The sequence below is a fragment of the Geotrypetes seraphini genome, chromosome 11 (genome assembly GCF_902459505.1).
Source record: "Geotrypetes seraphini chromosome 11, aGeoSer1.1, whole genome shotgun sequence".
Lineage (NCBI taxonomy): Eukaryota > Metazoa > Chordata > Amphibia > Gymnophiona > Dermophiidae > Geotrypetes > Geotrypetes seraphini.
In genome coordinates this window covers 128591541-128613223 of record NC_047094.1, presented here as the reverse complement: position 1 = coordinate 128613223, position 21683 = coordinate 128591541, and the positions used below count along the sequence as shown (strand labels likewise).

Here is a 21683-nt window from a genome sequence, read left to right as displayed (position 1 = left end):
TTTAGATAGGCAGGTGCAGTACCGTTGAAAACTTTGAAGATTAGACAGTACAGTTTGAATTGAATTCTGGCTTTAATTGGTAGCCAATGAGAGTCTAGGTAGGCGTTGGTGATGTGGTCATATTTTCCGAGGGAGTAGAGAGCTGTGTTCTGAACGGTCTGTAGTTTTTTGATCATGTTTGTAGGGCATGGTAGATATAGGATATTGCAGTAGTCCACAAGACCTAGTACCAGGGATTGTACAATGATCCTGTAGTGTTCTTTGTCAAAGTATTTCCTTATTTTTCTTAGGTTGCGCATTGTGAAGAATGCCTTTTGGGTAGTTTTGTTGATTTTAGTGACTGCAATACTAGTTTTGCTATATATATTGTGGCATGTCCTTGTCCTAAAATATATGTGGGTAAGACCAAAGCAGCCTGAAAATTAGGATGAATGAATATGGATCCAAATATAAACACAAGAGGAAGGAGGCTCCAGTGGTCCAACATTGCTATGATTTTCAGCACAAGTTTTCTGATTTACATTGGGCGTTATTAACATTGAAAAGAAAAATATCAGAGGGGGTGATAAGAGATAAACTTTTACTCTAGAGAGAACAGAGATGGATACACAAATTGCAAACCATTGAACCAAAAGGGTTAAATATTAACATTGAATGGAAAGCTTTTTTCTAAAAATTCTCATTCACGAGTTATATTTAGATTTTGGAATAGTATTACAGTATATAGTAGAACTACAAGTAACATATTCAACTCAGATATGTGACTTCTGATTAAATATCATAATAGTAAAAGTAGGGGTTTAACAATAAGATTGTAAAAAAACGAATATTATGAGCGAACAGAGTTTTGTAAGCAAGCAGTAGCACGTAAACACACGTTAGCGCAAGTATCATTAGTTGGAACACATGCAGGAGAGCAAAGTGATACTCTTCAAATACCTAGAACATGTTTTCAGTAATGTTAACATGATTCAATGTGGACCTCATCACGTTCCAGTAATAGATGACAAGCATGTTTTAAGTATAACGAGCTACTCGTTCGGCTCACATATCAGTGGGGTTCATATTATGATATCAAGGCCAATAGTTAGCAACCAAGCCTTGTCAGCAGCGTCACATAACGTCAATGATTATTGAAGCTGACTGAAGGCGTTCTATTCAAAATCGGGCGCCATTTTGAAGCTCTTGTTTCAGGTTTTAAAACAAGTGGTGCAAAGAGAACCTCCGTACAATGCGGATTTAAAAGTAGACAGAGTAAGTACAGATACAAAGTAATGATAGATTCTGTGCTGCTAGCGTTTTTTTAAAATTTAAATTAACACTTCTTGAAGTTCTACCGTTAAATTTCAAAACTTGAGATGTAAAGAAAGATTTGGTCCAATTTGGACTCAAAATAGAAAGAATGATTAAAAGCTAAAGCTTTAAAGATATTTACAGTAAGCTAGTGTAGTCAAGTAACAATCTCGAGGTGAACATAGACATATTTTGACCTACAAGATAATGCCGAGTGATGCAGGCTGATAATATTTCTAAAGACAATACAGTACTAGGTCAAAGTAATGGATTGAATTAAAGTATCTAAGTAACATTTATCCAATTGGTAGTCAACCATTAAAGTTATTCATTGCATGAAGTACATCATTGGTAGTTTTTAAAACATTGTTGATTAATGGTTTTAGGGCCTCTTTTACAACGCTGTGCAGCAACAGCCCCAAAGCCCTTTAAATCTCTATGGGCTTCGGGGCTGTTACTGCAGCAGCAGTTGCTAGCATGGCTTTGTAAAAGAGGCCCTTAGTGATTTTCTGAGAACCCCCAATAATAGTATATATTTAAAATTTACCCTTATGAAATAGTATCACCAGGTGGTCCTCAAGTTGGTAAATAGTTTTAGTGATGATTTTCAGAGAACCCTCAATAATATTACATATTTAAAATTTACCCGCATGACACATTATCACTGGGTGGTCCTCAAGTTGATAAATTATAGATCTGAATTCTTAATATTTTTAAAGTTAGCTATATTGAAGGAGTCTGGGACTGGTTTTCCTAAGTGTTGAACTAAGTTTTCCCTTTAATAAAATGCTGAATTATGTTTAGCTGCAGACCTAACTTATCTCATGTTCTAGCCTGCCTGTACTGGGTGTTAGCTTGGACATTCTAACTTCTTATGGCTATCTCAGCATAAACGACATGTAACAGAAAGACTGCAGGGCTTAGATAAGTGACCTGCTAATGACCTGCTAGCGAACCTCGCAGGCCGCTCTCCAACTTGGTAGCACGTTCCCTCTGACGCGATCCCGTGCGTCAGAGGGAACGTGCTACCGAGGCTGGAGAGTGGCCTGCGAGGTTCGCTAAAGCCGGACACCATCGCAGGCTGTTATTTACAGGAGGATCAGCAGCGTGAGAGGAGCCGCCGCCGGCACTTTTAAAAACTTAAAACAAAAATCTTCGGCTGCAGCAGGCCAGCCCGCGGGAAGGGAAGGGGGAGGGGACGAACGGAGCAGGCCAGATCGCAGGGAGGGGCTGAAACGGAGCAGATCAGCTCAGGTAAGAGAAGGGAATTGCTTCAGCAGGGACCTGGAGGGGAAGGGAAATATCACTGCTGCTTCTGCAAAGGAAAGTGGGGGGGGAGAGAAGGGAATGGGGGGTGGGGGAAAATGCTGCTACTACTTCACAGGGACCTGGAGGGGAAGGGAAATACCGCTGCTGCTTCTGCAAAGGAAAGTGTTGGGGGGGGGGGTGGTAGAGAGACAGAAATAAATACAGACAGACAAAAGAAGGCCAGGGAGAGAGACAGACAGAAAGAAAGACAGACAGACAAAGGGTGCCAGGGAGAGAGAGAGAAAAATAGCAGGAGGGAGAGAGACAGAAAGAAAGGAAGAAAGAGACAGGAGCAGGGAGAGAGACATAAAGAAAGACAGACAGGCATATATTCTAGCACCCGTTAATGTAACGGGCTTAAACACTAGTCCAGGATATAATGAAAGTGAAGAGCATCAGCCCCTGAGGAAACTTGCCAGTGAAATGGCTGGGTAGCCATTGGGCTATAAGCTAAGTGCTCTTCTTAAATTTAAATTTATTGCAGCACCACATAAATACATTTGGGTATTACCTGCATTAATAAGTAAAACAAAACTGATGAGGAACACGTCACCCCAGTAAGGACACGAAACGAATCAAACGATGTTTGAGGTCTTGGATATGTAATATAATCTGCAATAGTTTGTTCATAACCGTTTACCTATATTTGTACAAGCTCAGTACTTTTTTCTACCATGCTAGTGGACTTTTCATTCCACTGCATGGCACCAGATCCTCCCCTTTTGGGAAATTCCTCCTACAAACCTATTTGAGTCTCCTAACGGTCTCATGTTGCTCCGGTTCCTCTCCACATTATTTTCCTTATAGTTAGTGGAGGCTAATTTTCTTCTAGGTGACATAAACACATTCTGGTATGCATTTCTGCCAATGAACAGAAAGTTAATCCAGAGGTTGTTAACCCGATCTAAGTGCCCGTTTCCTATTATACAATGACCTAAGCCAAGCAAGGCTTCACATAAACCTGTTTCCTTTTTATTCTTAAGCTTCCCACATTTTTTTAAATGGGTGATTCTTTCAGGTTTAAAAACTATTCTCTATTTATGGATAGGTCCTACAAGTCCGACTTATGGTCACTGGAGAGCCAGAATGTTACATCATGTACTTATGGAGGCTATGTCTATTTCTGATTGGGATTTGAAACAGGGCAGAGTGTTACTTACAACTTGGCAACCATTTTTAGATTCATTGACTCCCATTTCTCGCAGTCGTGTTTTGTTAGGAAGACCTTAAGTAATTTTTTTTTTAAATACAGTCCTGGGAGGAGAAACTGGTAGGAAAAATTAATTATATAACTAGTTGGTATTTAAAATATAGTTTAAATAATTGACTACATCTGTTCTGGATATTAGGTGGGGGGGTTAAATGTGTGGAGGGAGGTGGGTTGGAATGGTGGGATTAGAGATTGATATTGAAAATTGTTTAAGCCTAATATTTGTTGTTTACATTGTTATTCTTTCTGTATTGCTAGATTTTGTATGTGCTCAATAAAAATGATTGATTAGCTTCCCACATTCTAGAACCCAAATAGACATTTTACCTGGGTCTTCATAACATCTCACTCTCCTTTGTTCGGATTCGGCTTCTACTATGCGGTCGGGTTACATTTACCAACCTCAATAAGTGATGGCTTTACTGGATTACAGTATTTTCCTTTTACTCTTATTGAGAACATTGTGTACCCCTTACTAGTCCACTAATTTACTTCTCCTTCCATTACTCTGTACATACTCGTATCAGATGGTATTTCCAAGTTTGTTAAGTGGTACTGTCCCATTTATTCTTTATTTCGAAGCTAACTCTCCCTCTATCCCTTTCAGTTAAGCTAGGGAGTCCCATCTGTGAGAATATGCTGCCTGCTTGTCCTGGGATAAAGTACAGTTACTTACCTCTAACAGGTGTTATCCAGGGACAGCAGACAGATATTCTCACAGCCCGCCCACCTCCCCTAGTTGACTTCTTCACTTGGATATAGAACTGACGACCTTGCGAGCCAGCGTTGGGCAGGAAAGCACTCGCGAATGCACGGTATAGGCAGTCTCAAAGCTTCACTAAAAGCTTAAAGTGACAGTACATTTTTTAGCACTGTCCTTACTGGGCGCTGTGGATGATGTCATCCATCTGTGAGAATATCTGCCTGCTGTCCCTGGATAACACCTGTTATAGGTAAGTAACTGTGTTTACTGGTAGATAAAGGGAGAAAAAAATACCCTAGAAGGGCAAAATAATAGTAACAGCATTAAAATAAAATTGTGAACAGAGGTCAGTAATTCCTAGGTTTTGGTCCTGGTCTGCACAGTCCCTGCTCTGGTCACATTTTGTGCCTGGTGGCAAAATGCATCATATTATCAAGACAATATAATTTCACATTTTTTAACATGTATACATATCTTCAGGGTCTTCAGAAGTGCCAGTATTAGCCAAGTGTTTTCAATGGCTAAAATATTATTTTGGCACTGGCCTCGTCATCAGACCCACTTAAATATATTTTTTTTAATATATTTTTTTAAAGTTTTTAAAAAATGTATAAAGTGCTCGTGCTTTGTGCTCATTTAATTCTTCACTTTTATATTTATAAGTTAAACTTATCTTATCTTTAAAGTTCCTCTTATCGTGAAGGGACCTGTTGCTTCAACATTTTTCGGCAATAGGCTGTATCAAGAAGAGTCCCCTGCAACACAAATTCATTTCTAAAAATATAAAATACATCACCATGAGTTTTTTAAATAAATATTAATAAGGAAAAAATCCCATTATAACTTAAAAATTGATATTTACCCCTTTATAGCTGATTGCACCATCCCGAACTTGTAACTTCTCTCGAACAAGATGGCCCCAGCGTTCTTTTTTCTAAATTTAAACCTCCATTTTTACGTCAATTATGTCAGTTACTGAAGGCAGTGAATCGGAAATCACACCAATGATATCCATTCTATTTCTTGATTTAAACCCAATGGTTCCACTGTATTTAAGGTAAAAATCCATTTCTGTTCACTAAAATTCAATCTGCGCTCGTAATGTCGTCCCTCCCACCCTTCTTTGATGTGTGTGATCACTCTCCACTGAATATCCTTTATTGTGTGGCATTCTTTTTGCCAGTGTTGAACCAGTGGTGCTTGAATCACCCCATTGGTTATCCTGGATTTGTCTTTAAACACTTTTGTACAAAATTTGAACATATTGGATCCACAGATACAATTTACACTATCATATGATAGACAGAAAATAGAATTCCTGGACCTCACCATCTTTTGAGATCACAATAGATTTAAAACTACACTGTACTGAAAACCGGTGGAAAAGAACACTTTACTTCAATTTCGTAGTCATCAGCCATATATATTAAAACTTAATTTACCTGTAGGACAGTTTCTTAGACTACGGAGAATTTGTATGGAAGATGCAGAATTTCTGACACAATCAAAGATATTAGAATCCCGCAAAATGAAGAGAGGATACCCCAAAAAAATCTATCCGTAGGGCATTTTTGAGAGCAAAATATGCCAATCATGACCTATTGTTAAACCAACAAGTTCAACAATCTAGCCAACAACCAGTACAGTCCAAAAATAGATTGGTATGTGTTATACTGTACTATAATGGCTCGAACCTCTTGGTGAATAGTATGAGAAAACACTGGCATGTGCTTCAAATTATACCAGTTTTATTTGAGGAATTTCCAACTACAGCATACAATAGGGGTAAAAATTTGGGGGAACGGTTGGCTAAATACAGGTATATTGAGGAGGAAGTAGTTGAAGACCTAAAATGTGGGAACTGCCAGTGGTGTAAGAAGACCAGAGAAGGAAATGAATGGTAGCCTCCTGGACTGGATATTGTCACCTACCGGGGTCTTGGTACGGTTAATAAGACCCCCGATAGGGGGTAGTACACTCTTGACGCGGCTCCCAAAGGGGGAGACCTCACTGGTGTCTCACTATCCGGGCTTTGCTCCAAAATAAAGCACCGGGAGTCAAGTTGAACCAAACATAATGTGTAAAGTTTAATTAGGCACTTAACACACCAACTAGAAATCATATAAGCAGTTATTACAGTTCAAGTTTCCTGGCTTCTTCAAAACAGGGCAAAGAAAGAAAAACAAAAAAAAAAATGAAATACTTTTAACCTTCACCCGGTCCGGTGAAAGCACAGCAAGCTTTCTGTCAGGAATAATTCCAGTCCAGGTCTTAGTGCTTTCTCTACTTTGCCCCCCACAGTCTTTAAGAAAAAAAAACAAACACAGCACAAGTAGTCTCTTAAGAAATTATCAAGCCGTGAGCTTGAGTCCTGGGCTTACCAATCAACACAGTCCAGTTTCTTCACCAGGTATTTGTATCTGTGGTTATAAAGTAAACTTTAAGCAGGAACCAAAAAGACAAAACTAAAGCCTTACTGCAGGCTCTTAAAGTGTCAGTCCTAATTAGCTCACAGTCCTGTAGTTCCCCTGGAGCTTCTGCACAGCTGCAGGGTAGCAAAACAATCAAGCTGTTGCAGCACTGCTCTAAGCTTGTTTGTACCTCACAAACAATCAGGATCTAGTTCTTCTAAACTCTTCTCCACTATTATTCAGATGCAGCTTCGTAACTGCAGTGTTTAGTGGCAAGTTGTCAAGCCCACATCCATGGCTTCTCCCATAACGGTCTCCGGCATACACCCTGCATCCAGCTCCATGCTTTCTGGTGTGTCCAGCTGCTCTGCTGGTTCCTGGGGTATTGAAGCCTCACACTCCATTGGCTCTGGAGTGAGGTCTGGCCTTTTCCTGGCCCGGAGAACTCTCTCTGCCAGACTCTCTTGGGCAGCCTCCTCTAATGCTCTGGAGAGCTGCTTAAAAGGCCTAGGGCCACGCCCTACACTGGGTGTCTGTGTGCCTAGCTTGTATGCTCTTGGGCTCCCCCTCAGGCTGCCGGGCAGAATATCACTGGGAACTTGCTTTAATTTCTTAGTGTGGCTGGAGGTTTTCCTGGTCCGTGGAGTTATCCTATATTCTGGGCACTGCTCTAGGTTAGAAGGCTCAAGATAGGCAGCTAGGCTTAAAGGATCTTCTTGCTGATCCTTTTCAGAGAGAGCCTGGTCTCGAGTAAGTGCTTGAGACCGGGGTTTTGCTCTGACCTGACCGTCTCGGGGAGCGGAAATGTCACAATATACTAATAAAATCTAGAACCAATACAACATGTAAATCTAATAATGTAGTCTACATTATAGTCTGTCCCTGCAATCTTGTTTATGTGGGTAGAACAAAGCCGTACAATAAATGTTCGACTCAATGAGCACAAATCCAGGATAACCAATGGGGGTCATTCAAGCCCCACTGGTTCAACACTGGCAAAAAGAATGCCACACAATAGAGGATATTCAGTGGAGAGTGATCACACACATCAAAGAAGGGTAGGAGGGAGGACATTACGAGCGCAGATTGAATTTTAGTGAATAGAATTGGATTTTTACCTTAAATATGGTGGAGCCATTGGGTTTAAATCAGGAAATAAAATGGATGTCATTGGTGTGATTTCTGATTCGCTGTCTTGAGTAACTGACATAATTGACGTAAACTCAGAGGGAGGTTTAAATTTAGAAAAAGAAATCTGTGGCCATCTTATTCGAGAGAAGTTACAAGTGTGGGATGGTGCAATAAGCTATAAAGGGGGTAAATATCCATTTTTAAGTTATAGTGGAGGGTTTTCCTCATTAATATTTATTAACAAAACTCACATGGTGATGAATTTTAGAGTGGTGTACCTAGCATATGTGACACTCAGGGCCCATCATTTTTTACACCGCCCCTCCCCCATCTGTACGAAAAACATGAATTTTAGTAACAAGCCACACTTGAGTACCTAGGAAAAGGCAGTATCTTACATATGTAAAACTAAACAAGCCAGACTAGTACAGATCAATCCTGCAGTCAAGCCTAACAAAAAACCATGTCTTTCGAACACACAGAACACAGAAAACTAACCCCTCCCTCTTTTACAAAACTGTAGTGTGGATTTTAGCCGCAATGGTAACAGCTCTGACGCTCATAGAATTCTGAGCATCAGAGCTGCTACCACCACGGCTGGTGCTAAAAAATGCTCCACAGTTTTGTAAAAGGTGGGATAAAATAGAAATGCATAGACAAAGGTTAAATTGAACCAGTAAGAAGCTGGACTCTGCATACAGTACACCACAGAAACAGTGACACATGTCTCCTAAAGCAATAAATAAATAGAAATTTTTTTCTACCTTTGTCTTCTGTGATTTCTGCTTTCCTCATCTTCTTGTAACTCTCTTCCTTCCATCCACTGTCTGCCGTCTCTCTTCCCCTATATGGCATCTTCTCTCCTTCTCTCCCCCTTCCAGAAACTGTATGCCTCCCCCTTCCATCTCTCTTTTCACCCCCCATTGGTCTGGCATCTCTCTCCTCTCCTTCCCTCTCCCACACCTTTCCTCTGCAATCCCTTTCCCTCATTTTCCTTTTCAATTTATTTTCTGCATCTGTCTAAATTACGTTCTTACTACCCTCTCATCAATGTCCTATACCGCTAACAACTGTGAGGTTTCTAAGCGGTTTACAAAAATGATGCATTAAAAGATTCAATAAATAAGATAGGTACTTGGAAATTCCCTAGCTGTCCCAAAGGCTCACAATCTAACTAAAGTACCTGAAGAAACAATTTATGAAAAGTAAAGATAAAAATATAAAGACAGAGGTAGAGATAGAGATAGAAATGAATATTCCAACAAGATGGCGGCCAGTTAGGTCATCTTCTGTGCTGTCTCCCTTGTCCTGCTTTTGTTTTTGTTTCATTTTGCCTTTGTTGATTTTTCTTTTAAATTTCTTTTTTGTTGGTTTTTTGTTCTGTCTCTGCTGTTTTCATTTGGGACTTCCAATCTCGTTGGTGTTTGCTTCTTTTGAGCTCACCTACCGTTTTCCAGTTTGACAGTTGCTCCGATCTGGCAGCTGAGGGAGCCATTGCCTGATGCCTGAATGGCTCTATGGTGGCGGTTAAGAGTTGAAAAATTGGGTCCTGTTTCTTTTCGTGGTGGATGGGAGAGTTCTGGCTTTCGGCTCCTTGTGTTTTACTGTCTACCTAAAGCTTGCCACCTCTTTCCCTCACCTCTCCAGTGTTTCCCTAACTCAGTCCTTTTCTCACCATCATGTGCCCTCCTTTTATTTATCCCCTCCTTCCATCATGTACCTTCTCCTCTCTCTGTCCACTTCCATCCAGTGTCTGCTCCCCTCTTTCTCTTCTCCCATTTCCTTCCTGCATTTGCTCACTTATCTCTCCCATCTGCACTTCTATCCAGCATAGGCTCTCCACTACCATCCAATGTCTGCCCTTTCTCTTGCCATCCACCCCTCTTCAATCAGCATCTGCCCCCTTTCTTTCCCTCCAATATCCTTCCCCCTTATGTCTCTCCCCTTTCTCTGTACATCAATTCTATCAGCAGCACCCTTCCATAACACCCTGACCGCTTTCTTTCCCTCCACCACTCTTCCATTCCAGAAATCCTGCTCCTTTCTCTCCTTTCATGCAGCAAGGTCCCACGATGACTGTAGCTTCTGGCTGCCAGTCCACCCCACTCTCACGTACTTGCTCTGGAAGCGGACTCAGCAGCCGCATGCTGGAAGGTCCCGCGATGACTCGTCTGCTGGCTCTGCTCTGGCAGACGCAGGGAGTTGTGGCAAAGTCTCGCAATCACTGCGTCTGCCGGGTCCACCCCCTCTGACGTAACTTACTTCTTCCAGAGCAGAGCCAGCAGATGAGTCATCGCGGGACCTTCCTGCACCTCAGCGTGGCTGCCGACTCTGCTGAAGAGAAAGTAAGTCAGAGGTAACATGACCATTTATTTTTTTCATCAAAAGGGGACATCTATTAATTGACTGTGTATCCTTTCTTTCATTTCTTTCTTTCTGCACTCAGGCCCAACAATTGTCCCTTTCTATTCCCTCCCTCCTTCCTTCCCATGTCCTTGGTGCCCCCAGTGCCTCCTTCCCATGACCATGGTGCCCCCAGTGCCTCCTTCCCATGACCATGGTGCCCCCAGTGCCTCCTTCCCGTGTCCATGGTGCCCCCAGTGCCTCCTTCCCGTGTCCATGGTGCCCCCAGTGCCTCCTTCCCGTGTCCTTGGTGCCCCCAGTGCCTCCTTCCCATGTCCATAGTGCCCCCAGTGCCTCCTTCCTGTGTCCTTGGTGCCCCAGTGCCTCCTTCCTGTGTCCATGGTGTCCCCAGTGCCTCCTTCCCATGTCCATAGTGCCCCCAGTGCCTCCTTATGTCCCCACACTACCTTCCAGACTTTGTCCACCCCAAAGCCAGCCAGCTTGCCTGCCTACATCCTGCCCTCCCTGCCGCGGAAAAAAAAAAGCGCCTCTCCCCTTCCTTTCACCCGGTCTGCGCCTGCAATCTTACCTTCCCCCGCTGACAAGAAGTCTTTCCGACGTCAATTCTGACGTCGGAGGGGACCTTCCGGGCCAGCCAATCACTGCCTGGCTGGCCCGGAAGTCCTCTCCGATGTCAGAATTGACGTCGAAAGACTTCTTGTCGGCGGGGGAAGGTAAGATTGCAGCGGCGCGGGCCGGGGGAAAGGAAGGGCAGGAGGACCCGGATCTGGCCGGATGTGCACCCCCCCAAGCCGTGCACCCGGGGCAGACCGCCCCCCCCCCCTCCACCCCCCTCTTGGTACGCCACTGGAATTTTATATTTTAAGAAATGAATTTATGTTACAGGGGACTCTTATTGATATAGCCTTTCAGCGAAACATGTTGAAGCAACAGGTCCCTTCCCGATACGAGCAACTTTAAAGATAAGACAAGTTTAACTTGTAAATATAAAGTGACGAATTAAATGAGCACAAAGCACAGAACACTTTATAAATTTTTTTAAAACTTAAAAAAATATATTTAAGTGGATTTGATGACGAGACCAGTGCCAAAAGTATATTTTAGCCATTGAAAACACTTGGGTAATACTGGCACTTCTGAAGACCCTGAAGATATGTATACGTCAAAAAAATGTGAAATGATATTGTCTTGATAATATGATTCATGTACTATAGACAATATTAGAGAGCTTTGCTATATAAAGATACTGTGGTGGTGGCAAGATGCAGTATAGTTTTCTGCTATAGTTGCTGTTTTTCCTCTTTTCTCCAGTATTATACTGAGCTTGTCCTACTCATTCTTTGGTGGTAAAGTCTTTTATTCTCTTAGTTTTGGGAAGTATTTTTCTTTGATGTCTTTGTATTTAGCATAATGCAGTAGGAAATGTGTTTCTTTTTTATTTCTTCAGTAGTGCATTGCATGCAGACAGTGGCATAGTAAGGGGGTGGGCGGAGGAGTGATCCATCCCGGGCGCCATCTTGGTGAGGGTGCAAGCACCTGTCCTCCTCCCCCCCCCGCCTCCACTGCTGTATTTGCACAGTGCTACCCTTCCCCATACCTCTGTAAAATTCCTGGCACAAGCAGCAACCCCCACCCTGCTATCGCACTAGCATCAGCTCTTCCTCTGATATCAATGGACCCGCACCAAGAAGTTATGTAGGAAGAAGAGCCAACGCTAGTTCGACAGTAGTTTTGGGGTTGCTGTTTGCACCAGGAACATCACAGAATTACGGGGGAAGGGAAGCGACGCATGCACGGCAGGAGGGGGCGGGGAAGGAGCCTGTGGAGGTGGCGGGTGGAGAAGAGGGCAGGGGAGGGGCGTCACCACACCAGGCGCCTCTCACCTTTGCTATGCCACTGCATGCAGATTGATTTGGTAGTTTTCAGTTCAGTTTTTCTCTTCCTCCTGTTTCTAGTCTTTGGTCACATATTCTGTATTTGATGAGGGTCTATTTGTGTTTTGCATTTGTGAGCAAGGCCAAGTATTCTGTTAGTCTATAGCAGTATACATGAATTTGTAGCAGTCCAGCTTGTTCTGTTTTCGGATCTATGTCTCCCAAAAGGAGGTAGAATATCTTTAGAATCCATCTTTCAACCCCACTCTTCTGTTCTCAGATCTTCCAGTACATCAGCCAGGTTGCATCTATCCATGATGAGCGCTTTACTGAACGGCTGGCATGGAGCGGAACCAATCACACTAATGACATTCAGGATATGTCCATCACAATCACTAATGTCACCTTCAACCATACTGGGGACTACAAGTGTACTGTCAACCGGACCCTCCACTTCGAGGCTCATGAATTTCTGATTAATGTCACCAAGTATGTCCACCTAACAGTAGTGGAAAAAGGTAATAACTGCATTCTCCAAGGGTCACATTCAATTTCCTTTTCTCATCTTCAAGGGATGTGGAGTTTTTTGTTTTTCAGAGGGGCTGTGCCAATCATCTACTTCAGGAATCCAATATGGGAATGAGATGGCTTAGTTTTTCCAAATGTCTTGACTATATCAAGCCATGATTTCTCAGTTGGCAAGCAAACATTATGAGGCCACCTTCACAACCCTTCCTGTCAATGTTTAAACATGAGAAGGAGATTGAAGGTTGGTGGGTGCCACTAGGAGGCATCTGGTGGACGAGATAGAAGTTGTTTAGTGTCAAGGAGTGAGACAGCTGACAAGCAACACAGCATGTGTATTTAATTTCATAGCAAAGAGTCCCTTTCACAGAATTTTGAAATACCTGATGTATAAGTATTAATGGTGGAACCCCATTTGCTGGAGGTCTAGGCTCTATAGGTCTAGGCCAGTGGTCTCAAACTCATGGCGGTACTATTTTGAGGCCCTCAGTATGTTTATCATAATCACAAAAGTAAAATAAAACAGTTTCTTGATGATACGTCTCTTTGACTATAAATTATAATATTATTATTAATACTTAGCCAAAAGGAAAGATTTATAAACTATAAAGAGTTTTATTTCATGCAAAATTGTAATTTCTTTAATAAGACATTAACTATTTTTTTCTGAGGCCCTCCAAGTACCTACAATCCAAAATGTGGCCCTGCAAAGGGTTTGAGTTTTAGACCACTGGTCTAGGCTATATAGCACATCTCTTTTGGGTCTTCACCCTCTGTATTCCAGTGGGGCACATGGGCTTTTGTCACCAAAAGCTCTTTTTAATGTCCTCTAGTTCAGGTACAATGTTTCTTATGGCAAGGTATTCTTTATTGGTAGACAACACTGTGTAGACAGATGGGCTTGATACTGGCAGTGTTTCGACAAGCATGCCTCTGTCAAGAGTCTCTATATAGTGTGTCATACCCAGTGGGTTATTATGTTAAAAATTAACACTGTAGAAATTTTCACTGTGACTTGGAGAATCTCCATAGCCACAAGAGAATTTCTACATCGTTAATTTTCAACAAAATACCCCTCTGGCACGTTTGACGAAACACTGCCAGAATACCATGGATTAACCATCGCTGAATACGCAACATCTTTTGTCTCATGACTCCTCTATTTGCATTGCTGTCCTCGTCTTTGCGATCAGACTCAGCTCTTATATAAGTCTGAATAACATGTCACCTTTCATGCACAATAGGATAAAACCAAAAAATGAGTTTATTTATGAGGTCCGATAGGGGTATCAGACAGCCCCACAAACCAGTTAAGTTTGAGGGGGATACACTCTTCATATACCCCACGCTACCTCCTCCTCCGTGTTAATTCTTTTTCTATTTTGCTTTCTTTTATCTTTTTGTCTTTTTTCCTTTTTTTTATAAATTGTTACTTATTGAACATTTCTAATGCTGGAGCTATATTATTGTATATGAATACTCTGAATACTTAGCTTTCAGCCTTGAAATCATTCCCCTGAACGCCAACGCGTTTCGAATTCTTTGTCAAGGCGACATGGGGAAAGCTGAAACCCAAAAGACATCATAATTAGCACTCTCCAACATGGACTACGCTAAAAATATTCTACTTATTCTACAAAAAGCATAGCCCTCCCATTACTTCAAAATCATAGCTTACCTACTAAGGTGAACATACACTGCATACCGCCGCTAAGCTTATCAAAAGACAAGCCGCGGCGTACAAACTCTGGACTTAAAAACCCCCGCCTGAATGATGACATTTCCGGGGGAAGGACTCATCGAATCATACTACAAACAAATTTGCCTACATTTAAAGAGACCAGCATGAAGTTAAAGGTCCGATTGAGCTAACCAATCGGAAGACTCATTAAGCCCCTTAGGGGACATAGTATCTAAAGTGAACATCCACCGGAGTTCGCATCGGTTTAACCTCTGGGCAGCATTAGAAATGTTCAATAAGTAACAATTTATTAAAAAAAAGGAAAAAAGACAAAAAGATAAAAGAAAGCAAAATAGAAAAAGAATTAACACGGAGGAGGAGGTAGCGTGGGGTATATGAAGAGTGTATTCCCCTCAAACTTAACTGGTTTGTGGGGCTGTCTGATACCCCTATCGGACCTCATAAATAAACTCATTTTTTGGGTTTATCCTTCTGTGGACTCTGTGACTATTTTGGTTTTGAGATATTTCAAGCTATCATTAAGAGGAATTGGTAGTTAGACCTTTCATGCACAACAGCATGGAGAAAAGAGCCCAGCACAGAATAAAAATTGAAAGCGGGGGGGGGGAGGAGCAATTGGGTAGCGAGAGGAACATATGATGATCATGCTACCTACTAGGAGAAGGGAGTCAGGTACCGTCTTGTACAATGCTGGCAAACCGCACCCTCATTCTATGCTATTGGGGAGTTAGCAGAGATTATCTCAGGAACCAGTGTATTAATGCTTCCTGGACCTGGTGCTCTGTGCATTAGAGCTACTCTGCTTGGTTGTAGAACTTCTGCTGGAGGGTTACATGATACACTGAGGACGGCATCAGTATACAGAGTCCTACTGCTGTATGAGAGTGTGGATGTGGCTAATCCGTACTTCATGTACAATCTCTCCTGAGGCTGAATGGATGGAATCTTGCATCTCTGATAGCTTCAGCTGCAGGCAACTAAAAGATGATCCCTTCCCTTTGGGCTACCTGCATGCCATAATCGGACATGAAAAAAACAACAAACCTGTCGGAAGCTGTGTTACCCTTAGGCATCTGAGCTAATCAGGGCCTTAGGCATCTGAGCCAATCAGGATGTACCGATAAGGGGAAGGCCCACCATTTTGGAGTGGCCTGAGAGAAGGAGGGACTGGGCATCCCTGTTGCTGTCATCTTTCTGTATAGGTACAGAGGTGGTTCAGGGGGTATATAGGTGGTTCAGGGAAGGCTGGAGGCATCCAGTGTCAGGAGGGAGTGGGCATCCCTCCTGCTGATTCTTTCTAAAGTAGTGGGAGTAGAGGAGGGGGTCCTGCGAGAGGAGGGGGTTGGTCATTTCGGTGTGGGTGGTTTCGCGGAGGCAGGAGGGAGTGGGCATCCCTCATGCTGATTTTTATTTATGTCTGCAGAGGAAGGATCCTGGGGGGATGTTTTGGCTAAGCGAGGGAGGGTCGCGGAAGCAGGAGGGAGTGTACAACCTTCTGCCTCTCTTTATTTTTTCTTCCAGGGGTCGTCGGGGTGGAGGGTGTTGGCTCAATTCACACTTTTTTTTTAATGGGGCAGATATTATGTGTGTGTAACACATGCACAACATCTGTGTCATTAAAAAAAAAAAGAAAAAACCCGAACAGCTGAGTGGCAGAAGGCTGCTTTGGGGCTTCCCTTACCGCTCAGTTTTTGGGCTTCCCCAAACTGGCTCTGTGCATGTGTGGGAGCCAGTTTCTAAGCAAGCAATCAGATGGGATTATGACTACCCTCTGCAAAACTCATTTGCAACCGTTTGAACATCGATTGCTGTATAGAAATCAGCCAACAGTGACCCGCATGGTCTTAAAGACCTTTTTAGTGCATCTAGCCCCTAATCTGAGTTCTGGCTGCCTTTTCATCCTCTGCTCACTCACACGCTGCCTCCACTATTGGTTCTAATTCAGTATATTCCACCCTATTACTAAATGCTGCATTCCAGAATAGAGAATGAGTAGAGAATTCATCACCGTTCCCGTCCCCGCGGATAACCGTGGGAAACCATCTTCATGTCATTCTTTAAGGAGAGAGGGAAGAATCAGAGTATGAATGGCTACAACCACTGACCCACAAGCTTTGCTTTGAAGAATGCTGGTGTAGAAGAACTGAGGTTGAAATAGACACTAGAAAATGACATGGGATTATTTCCCGCGGTTATCCGCGGGGACGGGGACGGTGATGAATTTTGTCACCGTGTCATTCTCTATTCCAGAGTACTAGGCATTTTCAAAGTTTGAAGGTTGGCTGTACTGATCTGCTACTCCTGAGATCTAGAAAAGCTCATAATATCCTCTGGCATTTTAGTTTATAGTTTATCAAATTTTCTATACCGCTTGGCTTACAGAAGCTACCCACTTACAATTCTCAATGGTGGACATTTTTAAGAATCACAGCAAACTGGAAAAGAATGCCATTTAAAAGGAGAGATTCATCTACACAAGATCATTTAAACATAAAAATAATTCAGATGAATTCAAATCAATTAAAAAACAAAACAATATAAACCAAACCATAGTGGGAGTGTGTGATGCAATGGTTAGATCTACGGCCTTAGCACCCTGAGGTTGTGGGTTCAAATCCCTAGCTGCTCCTTGTGACTCTGGGCAAGTCACTTAGTCCCCTCATTACCCCAGGTACACTACATAGAGTTTGAGCCCACCAGGACAGATAGGGAAATATGATAAAGTACCTGAATGTAAACCACTTAGGATATAAGTGGTATATAAATAATTAAATATATAAAACCCAATCTAAGAAAACTGTATCCTAGTTTTTAGGCAGCAAGACCGCAAATGCCATTACAAAATCATTGAGCCTTCAACAGGTGCTTAAAAAGCATTAGAGACTGAACTTCCTGCAAAGTTTGTAGGAGGGCTTTCCAAAGGGACAGTGTTAGGTAGAAAAATGCTTCTCTCCTTGTGGACATTAATTGAGTCTCCAGAGTATTTTATTTTGTGATCATAGTGATCTTGTAGGTTAATTCTGTCTAATTTAGCAGCATTACAGGTTCTCATTCATACACAACTCTGAATTAAAACTATTAGCTTAAATTGTATCGTGTAGAATGCAGGCAATCAATGATAGTAACACTCGTGTATATATAAAGGAGTAATGTTCAAACTTAGCTGCCTCCTCAACATCCCACAGTCTGCTGTATGTTACTATTACTACTACTATTTATCACTTCTAAAGCACTGAAGGGCATACACAGCACTATACATTTTGACATTAAATTGAAGGATTTGAAGATTCTTAAGATTTTCATTGGTAATTCTCAACACAATAGCATTAGCATAGTCAAACTATGCCAATAAAAAAAATCTAAAAATATCACTTGGTACGTATTTGGAATCACTGATAAGCTAGCAGTATATTGTAGCTTCCCTAAACTCACTCACCAACTACAGATATGCCCAATCTTTTCATACAGGACACGGAAGTTCAATTTAGGGTCTTTTCTGCCTCACATGGGCTGCACCCAGAGCTTATGCCTTAGACCAGGGGTGTCCAACCTTTTGGCTTCCCTAGGTCGCATTGTCTGAAAAAAATGTTTCTGGGGCTGCGCAAACACTGAAGCAAGACAGAGGAGGGAGCCGACAAGATGGTAAACACCCAGGGGCAGCAGAGGAAAACACTGCATCGCCCTTGACTGGGGCCGCACAAAATACTCGGGCCGCAGGTTGGACACCCCTGCCTTAGACAGTAGAAATCCGGATGATGATTTTTGTCATAAGTAGAGGCATGTGTCTAATTTTCTGTGTTTTAAGGCTCGCTCTCTCTCTTTGAGGGCTTGCTGCCTGTTACTGGAAATATTTTGTTTCCTTCCCATGAAGTCTTTACATGAGAATACTATCCTGCATATGCTGTATGATATATCATTAGTGCTACCTTGTATCTATACGTAGGAGCTAAGGGAGACAGAGAGGTACCTAGAGGAAACCTACAGGGACATTGTGGAAAAGTCTTATTCCCAATCTGGCAGCCTCTGTGCTGCCTCGGAAGATGGAGGTCTTCTTAAAGGAGAGCATCACCCTGGTGAAGTAGGAGGCAATTCTGAAGCCAGGATCTGTTCACCACGGGATGCAAAGTCCTCTCGCTCTGAGGATGTGTCTCCAGAGGCTTCTGCCCAAGAGGGAAGGTTTAGGTCAGCCATTATAGTGGGAGATTCAATCATTAGGCATGTAGATAGCTGGGTGGCTGGTGGACGTGAGGATCGCTTGGTCACTTGCCTGCCTGGTGTGAAGGTAGCGGACCTCACGCATCACCTAGATAAGATTTTAGACAGTGCTAGGGAGGAACTTGCTATCTTGTTACATGTGGGTATCAATGACATAGGGAAATGCAGTAGGGAGGGCCTGAAAGCCAAATTTAGCTCTTAGGTAGGATGTTAAAATCCAGAACCTCCTCGGTAGTTTTTTCAGAAGTGCTCCCTGTTCCATTCGCAGGTCCCAAAAGACATGCAGAGTTCCTGGGTCTCAATGCTTGGATGAGGTAATGTTGCAGGGAGGAGGGTTTTAGATTTGTTAAGAACTGGGTGGCATACTGGGGAAAAGAGAGCCTATTCCGCAAAGATGGGCTCTACCTTAACCAGGGTAGAACCAGGCTGCTGGCGTCAGCATTTAAAAAGAAGATAGAGCAGCTTTTAAACTAGAAACTAGGGGAAGGCCGACAGTCGCTCAAAAGAGCATGGTTCAGGCAAGGTATCTTTAAAAGATATAATCAAAAAAGGAAAGACAGAGCATCCCGATAGTAAGATCGCAATACAGGCGACAGGAGATCAGGTTTCCTTAAATACAGAGCAGCCTGATTTTAAAGATTGTAAATTATCCATGCCAACTGCTGACCAAATTGTAAATAAATATGGCAAACTCTGTTTGAAAAGTCTGTATGAAAATGCCAGAAGCTTAAGAAACAAGATGGGAGAGTTAGAATATATTGCTGTAAATGAAAAGATAGATAAGTGGAACCTTGGTTTACGAGCATAATTCGTTGCAGAAGCATGCTCGTAAACCAAAATACTCGTATATCAAAGCGAGTTTCCCCATAGGAAATAATGGAAACTCGCTTGATAAGTTTCCACCCACCCCCTCCCTGAGGCCAGCGGCGCTGCTCCCCCCCCTCAAGCGAACTGGCACCCCCTGCCCGAACAACTTGAAACTTAACCCCCGTCTGGCACTAGCATGCAGCCCACAGGACGTGCCGGTGCTGCTTGAAGAACTTCCTGCCTCTGCCGGGCCTTGAGCATGCATCTGCGCATGCTCAACATAAGAACATAAGAACATAAGCATTGCCTCTGCCGGGTCAGACCAGGGGTCCATCGTGCCCGGCAGTCCGCTCCCGCGGCGGCCCCCCAGGTCCATGACCTGAAAGTGTTCCCTACCTAACCTAAAATATCCATACCCTATTCGCTCAATGTCCTGTAAGGTAAACCTCTATCTGTACCCTGTAATCCCCTTCGCTTCCAGGAAGTCATCCAGTCCCTTTTTGAACCCCAGAATTGTACTCTGTCTTATCACCTCTCCGGGAAGCGCGTTCCAGGTGTCCACCACCCTCTGAGTGAAGAAGAACTTCCTTGCATTCGTTATGAATCTGTCTCCTCTCAGTTTTTCTGAATGACCTCTTGTTTTAGTTGTCCCTGCTAGTCTAAAGAATCTGTCCCTCTCCACCTTCTCTATGCCTTTCATGATTTTATAAGTCTCTATCATGTCCCCTCTCAGTCTCCGCTTCTCCAGGGTAAAGAGCCCCAGCCTGTCTAACCGTTCAGCATATGAAAGGTTCTCCATACCCTTTATCATCCTCGTTGCCCTCCTCTGGACCCTCTCGAGTATTGCCATGTCCTTCTTGAGGTATGGCGACCAGTATTGGACGCAGTATTCCAGATGTGGGCGCACCATTGCTCGATACAGTGGTAGGATAACTTCCTTCGTTCTGGTAGTGATACCTTTCTTGATAATGCCCAACATTCTATTCGCTTTTTTTGAGGCTGCTGCACATTGCGCCGCCGGCTTCATTGTGTTATCCACCAATACCCCCAGATCTTTTTCTTGGCTGCCTTCCCCGAGTACCCTCCCTCCCATCGCGTAGCTGTACATGGAGTTCCCCTTCCCTATGTGCAAGACCTTATTTCTCCACATTGAAGCTCATCTGCCATTTTTTTGCCCACTCACTCAGTTTATTCAGGTCGCTCTGCAGTTCTTTGCATTCCTCAACAGTTCTGACCCTGCTGGAGAGTTTTGTGTCATCCGCGAACTTGATAACTTCGCACTTTGTCCCCGTTTCTAGATCATTAATAAATATATTGAACAGCAGTGGTCCCAGCACTGACCCTTGCGGAACACCACTTGTGACCCCTATCCAGTCAGAGTAGTGCCCCTTTACTCCTACCCTTTGTTTCCTGTCCGCCAGCCAATTTTTGATCCATCTGTGCACGTCCCCTTCCACCCCGTGACTCCACAGTTTCTTCAGTAAGCGCTCATGGGGCACCTTGTCGAAGGCTTTTTGGAAATCTAGATATATAATGTCTACTGGGTCACCTTGGTCCAATTGCTTACTTATCCCCTCAAAGAAATGCAGTAGATTTGTCTGGCATGATCGGCCTTTACAGAAACCATGCTGGCTCGATCTCATCAGATTATTTTTTTCTATATGCTCATTGATACCTTCCCTGATCAGTGATTCGGCCATCTTCCCCGGAACAGAGGTTAAGCTCACCGGTCTGTAGTTTCCCGGGTCGCCTCTCGATCCTTTTTTGAAGATCGGTGTAACATTCGCTATCTTCCAGTCCTCCGGGATTACTCCTGTTCTCAAGGACAGGTTGCAAATATGCTGCAGTAGCTCTGCTGATTCATCTCTGAGCTCTTTCAGTATTCTCGGGTGGATCCCGTCTGGGCCCGGAGCTTTGTCCGTTCTTAATCTATCTATCTGCCTGAGAACGTCTTCGAGGCTTACCTCCATGCATGATAATTTCCCCTCTTGATCTCCCCTGAAGATTTTTTCCGGTTCTGGCACACTGGATGTGTCCTCTATTGCAGTGGTTCCCAACCCTGTCCTGGAGGACCACCAGGCCAATCGGGTTTTCAAGCTAGCCCTAATAAATATGCATGAGAGAGATTTGCATATAATGG

General features: G+C 43.1%; 1 protein-coding gene across 2 annotated transcripts in view; it reads left to right on the top strand.

Moving 5' to 3' along the window:
* SCN1B (sodium voltage-gated channel beta subunit 1) overlaps nt 1–21683 on the top strand; it is a 177507-nt gene that overhangs the window by 77342 nt on the left and 78482 nt on the right. For both annotated transcript variants that reach the window (XM_033914797.1, XM_033914798.1), the window contains exon 3: nt 12575–12812. In XM_033914797.1, coding sequence (XP_033770688.1) covers nt 12575–12812 — 238 coding nt within the window. The remainder of the gene's footprint in view (nt 1–12574; nt 12813–21683) is intronic.